Genomic DNA, 6,233 nt, shown 5'->3' on the forward strand with positions numbered 1-6,233 from the left:
TGCCCACTCTGTACCCATGTAGCCCATGTTTAACCCACGTGGGCCCCACATACACATGTTGGCTGGGTGTCCTATCACATTTTAGGCCAATTTCTAAGTTACCGTTTATTGCAAAATTTTTAGAGCTGTTTTTTGCAATTAAATAGTTTTTTTGGCAACTGTTCTGAATTCTCCATGTTCAGCATAATACCGGAGATGCGCACTGAATCAGCGCTGCACGTCACAGACTATTGCGCAACAAGCGCAGCTACGGAGCTTGCGCTCATTTAATACACTGAGAATGTGCGTTATAGAGCTGCATCCGCCATTACGACGGGGAAGAAAGTTCGCTCTCTGGATTGCTCACACTTTAAGGACATTGCATGAGTAACGGACAAGTAAGTCCAGTGTTATTTGAATATTAATGTTACATTGCGAGTGTATTCATTGCAGATACTGTTTATAAGAGTTATTCATGTATAGCCTATTAATGCAATCTGTTTACCTCACATGAGTTATGTGCTGTATCATGGGCCGTAAATTCTTTGAAGTTTAATACAGCGATCGTTATAATTGTATGAGGAATAAGATACTTTTTATTTGTTTATTTGAGTTTATTTGATCTATCATGTAACACTTAGGTGATCTATATGTTAATTATTATTTCTCTTTCATTGTTTAGAAAACCTTGCACATGTCCATCTATGTTGATGCCAAAGCATTCATTAAAAGGCTATCATCTGTCAATGACTCTGAGTTCTCTGACAAGAACACTGTGGCGGTCAGCGCACATTAATCTAGCTATATACTAAATCGTAACAGCAACTAACAGTATTCTAGAAAAATTACAGTCTGGTTTTATGAAAAATCATAGTACTGAGTTTTAGGAGTTTTACTTTTAAGAGTACTGAATGATGTTTTAGTACTAGTTGATTCTGGGAACTCTGCAGCTTTTTTGAGTGCAGCTTTTGATACAGTGGACCATACCATTCTTTTATCACGCCTTGAAAAGCGTGTGGGAATCCAAGGAACTGCTCTTAGCTGGTTTAGATCTTTTCTTAGTAATAAAACCTTTTCAGTAGGTATTGGTCATGCTACTTCTTCTTCAAAAATGTGGGAGTTGTTCTTGAGTTGTCCCTTAAATTTGACAAACATATAAATTCGGTGGTAAAAGTGGTGTGATTGTATTGGGACCCCCATTCGTCAGTCACTGACATTACCCGGAGTGACTGAAGGAAAGGGAACATCTTGGTTACGTATGTAACCCTCTTTCCTGAGGAGGGAACGGAAACGTAACGTCCCTCTGCCACATCCGCTGTACTGCTGGAACGGCCGAGAGTTCAGCCTTGGCTCTTCAGCAGGTAAACATAATGCAATCATGCCAGCTACTTCCTTATATACCCACGTGGTTAGGCGGAGTTATGCATGCCACTTTTGCATGCCCATGGCATTGGCACTGCCATTGGGCGTTCTCTAGATCTCGAAAATGATAGGCTTCTAAGCGAAACCCCCATTTGTCAGTCACTGACGTTACATCTCTGTTCCCTCCTCAGGGAACAATGGTTACATACATAACCGAGACGTTTTCCACACTTATTTCAATACAGAAAAAATATTTTGTCAGCCACAGATGGAAAAAATTACTTATCATTAATTTTTTTCAAGCTACCTGATATAATATTAAACCTTTGTTTTTGTTTTTTTTGTTGTTGTTTTTTTACTTTTTCTCATTTATCACCATGAACATGCATGCAGTTTCAACATGCTGGTGTTTTTTTTTTACATATGCAAACAAAATTACTATTACGTTTGTTATGTCCGCAGCTCACTTTGACCCTCATAAGCAGCTATTCAAAAGCAGCTGTACAGACACAAAATAAAAATATTATTTTTATGTACGTCAGGGAATCAAATCCAGTTCTAAAGTCTAAGTGTATCTAAAGGTGCTCTAACCCTATCCAAACACACTTCAAAAAAGCATGGTGTTCAGAATTATACCAAATTACAAATGAATATCTTTGACAGACACAGATAGTAAAATAAGCTCTCATTTATATATTAAAGATATCTGAAATACCTAGCTTTTAACCAAAACGTTTATGTTGGATTTTAAAATACAGCTTCACAGAGCCAAAACATAAATAAATAAATAAAAATATTTGATGAATGTTTTTGTTATGTTTTCATATGCAGAAAGCACACACTTGCTGTGCTCATCAGGTCAGAAGTAAATTCTTGATTTTATGAAATAAGTTTATAAAACAGCCAACTTAGGAAAAGTAAATATTTTCATTATACAGCTACATTTAATTGTTGTTATGATGTTCTAAGAAAAAAAAACATTTTTTTTTAAAAAAAGTAAAAAATAAATAAATATATAAATATATATATATATGGAATATTTGATAAATGTTGATTTATCATTAGTTTACAGTTTTACCTGAGTCTTTGTTGTTTGTCATAGTGTGATTTTTGAGGAATTGTATTGAATCCAGTTAGGGTCAATTTGACCCACTCCATAAAGGGTGTACACAGAAATTGAACAGTGCACCAGGGTTAAACGTTTTAATGAATATTTCTGTAAAAATATGTGCACTTAATTTAAATTGAGGATATCTTACTCTAATTATAATTTAGTTTGGCAGCCATTGCTGACAGTCATTTGACCGTTTTTCTTTCTTCTTTTTTTCTGCACTTATTTAATTTTTTTTTTACAATTACTAACTCAAAGTAAGTACATTTATTATTTAATTAATACTGGATAAAATCAAATTAAATACTGCTATTGTCTCGTTTTTGCAAATTGGCCACAGTACCCATTTCATTACTGTATGTCAAAATAAATAATATGGGGTACATTTTAGGTAAGGGAAAAAGGAAATACACAATAAAGGAACAGTGATATTACTTTCGCATTAAATGTTTTTATTTATGAGGTTCATGAGGTCATGATACTGGTTGTCTGTCTTTTTATAAAACGAGATATAATAGAAGCATAAATTAAACATCTACAGGAAAATAGTGACTAAAAATGTAATTACAATGTGAAAAAAGTGGTTTATTTTGGAGATGGGAATATGATTCTTCGTTTAAGAAGCCTCTTCACAGACACCATGAACTCCTCTGTTTTGAATGTGTAGATTATGGGGTTAAGCATTGGGGGAAGTGCAGAGGTCAAAGAGAGATTAATGATCCTTGTGTTAGTGTTTATAAAGGAAGAAAGTGCATATGTAAACGTGATGGGTACATAAAATACAGCCACTAATATTAAATGAGCAGTACATGTCTTTGTGGCTCTTTGGCGGTCTTGTGGTGTCGTAATTCTGAACAGTGTCACAGCTATACATGTATATGAAAAGAAAATAAAAAATACTGGAAGCCCAAGAATCATTATCGGGTTCAAACTACCTATCACAGAATTTGGAAAATTGTTGCTACAGGCAGAACGATATATAGGTCCATGATCACAGTAGAAACTGTTTATGATGACAATAACTCTGCAGAAAGAAAGTCTACTGATGAAAATTGTAGCAGCAGTTACCAGAAGCAGTGCCACTGCCCATGTTGCTCCAATTATACCAAGCATTGATCTATGAGTCACAATCATATGATACCTCAGTGGTAAACAAATGGCTATAAATCTGTCAAAAGACAGAACAGCAAGAGTTAGTGACTGTGTTGAAATAAATAGAAAGACAGAGAACATATTATACAAACACAATCCATATGGAATAAACTGATTCCCAAACAAAAATGTGTCCAGTAGCTGAGGGATTACAGCGGTACTCTCACAAATGTCTGTCAGTGATAAATTAAATACGGCGATATATTTAGGAGTGTGAAGATTTCTGTCTATAATGATAACAAGCATGAGGCATGAGTTTCCAAGCACAGTAATAATGTAGACAAAAAATAGAAATATATAATAGTATCTTGTGTGAGGTATACCAGAAAAACCACTGATATAGAAATAAGATGGGATAGAAATATTCCTGTTTTGAGCAAAATCTTGATTCATTGTCAGTTCACTTACTGACCCTGTATTCATCCTGTCTGGGAAGAAAAACAGTATATTATTCAGAGTTGTAAGAAATTGTGGTTACACTTTAACTTAAAACGTCCTTGTTACAGTGTAATTATACAATAAAGTACTGAGTAATTCAGTATCAGTAGCTATGGTATACTTACAGAAAGGTGAAGAGCAGCACAATACAGTAAAGTAATATAGGCACACAGTACTGTAAAACACTTCCCCTGACCTCATACATACTGGACTATATATCCCTCCTATACAAATGAGAGGCCTCTCCACACTTCTCAGTTGACCAATCATAGCACAGAACTGGTATGATCAGTTGCATCAGAATCATATACAGTGATCCACAAAGATGCTGCAAGTAATTAGGAAGAGAGCAAAGTTATAGGCAGCAAAAAATATCGGAGTTACAAGGATCTCAAAGAAAGAGGAAAAGCAAAGGGAAAAAAAGAGAAACACAACCACTACACCCATCTCATGGCAATTCCTAACTATTACATAACGATTGTTGGCTAATTGGTGGAAAAATCATATGAATTTGTAAAACCTAACAGTTAACTTTACAAAACTAAACAAGTTAAATTTACTGAAATATTAGGCTACTTAAAGTTAATTGTACTTGACAGATTTTTTTTAACTCAACTGATTATATTACACTCAAAAAATAACTCTTTGTCTCAACATGATTCGATCAATCAATCAATCAATCAATCAATCAATCAATCAATAAATCAATAAACTTTATTTTTATAGTGCTTTTACAATGACGACTGTTTCAAAGCAGCTTCACAGTATTAAACAGGACAATATAGCAACAAAATTTGATTTGGCTGTACAGTCGTTTTGCAGAAAACAATGTTATCAGCTTATTTTAATTTATCATATAGCTACAATGTTGGCAGATCCGTATTATAATTTATAGAATTAAATAAGACCTAATTAATTAGGTCTAGTTAATTTTATTTGTATATTTACTTGAATAACCTAGATCATAGTGTTCCCAACTGAGCAAGCCAAGACAAAGGCGACCAAAGGAACCAAAAAGCACCGAAAGACTCGATCAGACAGTGATTCCACATAATGGAAACAAGTTATCTATACTCAAATACTTTATGTAGGATGAACTGGATTGAATTAAGTTATTTCTTATTACATATCTAAATTTAACAAAGACTGTATATGTTTTTAAGTGTGGTCTTAAAACCCACCTGTTTAGCAGAGCTTTTAATTGATTTGTTACTTCGTTACTTGATTTGTTTCATTTTTATTTATTTTATTTTATTTATTTACTTATTTATTTATTATTGTTGGTTGTTTTTAATTCTGCAGCACTGATATTTTGTTAAATATAAAGTGCATTATAAATAAAAAGTATTATTATTATTATTATTATTATTATTATTATTATTATTATTATTATTACATTTAGCTAAAGGGCACCTATTATGCAAAATCCACTTTTATATGATGTTTGAACATAATTGTGTGTTGACAGTGTTTGTACACAACCACCCTTTAATGATAAAAATCCACCCAGTATTTTTTTTTCAAACCCAGTATCTCCAAAAATCATAAGCAATGTTCCCTTTCAGTTGGTCACTACGACGTATGTCGTGAGCTACTAATTGGGATCACTTCTGGGAGCCCCTATCCTTTTCAGGATGTCTTTCCACCCGTGCGTTTCTGGATGCGGTCGTTCCCTGTCGCCAGAGGTGGGTAGAGTAGCCAAAATCTTTACTCAAGTAAAAGTACAAGTACTTACGGAAATATTTACTCAAGTAAAAGTAAAAGTAACAATCGTAATAGTTACTTGAGTAAGAGTAAAAAAGTATTAGATGAAAAAACTACTCAAGTACTTAGTTACTAGTTACTTTCGATCTGATTGATAAGATCCAAAAACCCTGAATTTCAGACTACTTAGAGAGCTATATAAATATATATATATATATATATATATATATATATATATATATATATATATATATATATATATATATATATATATATATATAAATGTATATATATGTATATATATATATGTGTGTGTGTGTGTGTGTGTGTGTGTTTAATGGTTAAACAGTGTAAATTAATGGTGTGCTGGGCTAACCACAGCTCTTTTTAAAACATACTTTGCTCTTATATTTTTATAAGTATATGCATTCTTAAAAATAGAGTCCCATTTTTAAATGTATATATACACTGCAGACTGTTGTCTGTC

General features: G+C 33.1%; 1 protein-coding gene across 1 annotated transcript; it reads right to left on the minus strand.

Annotated features, from left to right (window-relative positions):
* Nucleotides 1-3,037: 3,037 nt before the first annotated feature.
* Nucleotides 3,038-3,997, minus strand: LOC137062670 (olfactory receptor 13C2-like). Its single transcript, XM_067433567.1, has one exon. It carries the CDS (start codon nucleotides 3,995-3,997, stop codon nucleotides 3,038-3,040), a length of 960 nt encoding a protein of 319 aa, XP_067289668.1.
* Nucleotides 3,998-6,233: the final 2,236 nt, after the last annotated feature.

The sequence above is a fragment of the Pseudorasbora parva genome, chromosome 23 (assembly GCF_024679245.1).
Source record: "Pseudorasbora parva isolate DD20220531a chromosome 23, ASM2467924v1, whole genome shotgun sequence".
NCBI lineage: Eukaryota > Metazoa > Chordata > Actinopteri > Cypriniformes > Gobionidae > Pseudorasbora > Pseudorasbora parva.

Coding starts and splice junctions, on each gene's coding strand:
- LOC137062670 (XM_067433567.1), bottom strand. CDS start 3,997: ATGAATCAAGATTTTGCTCAAAACAGGAATATTTCTATCCCATCTTAT.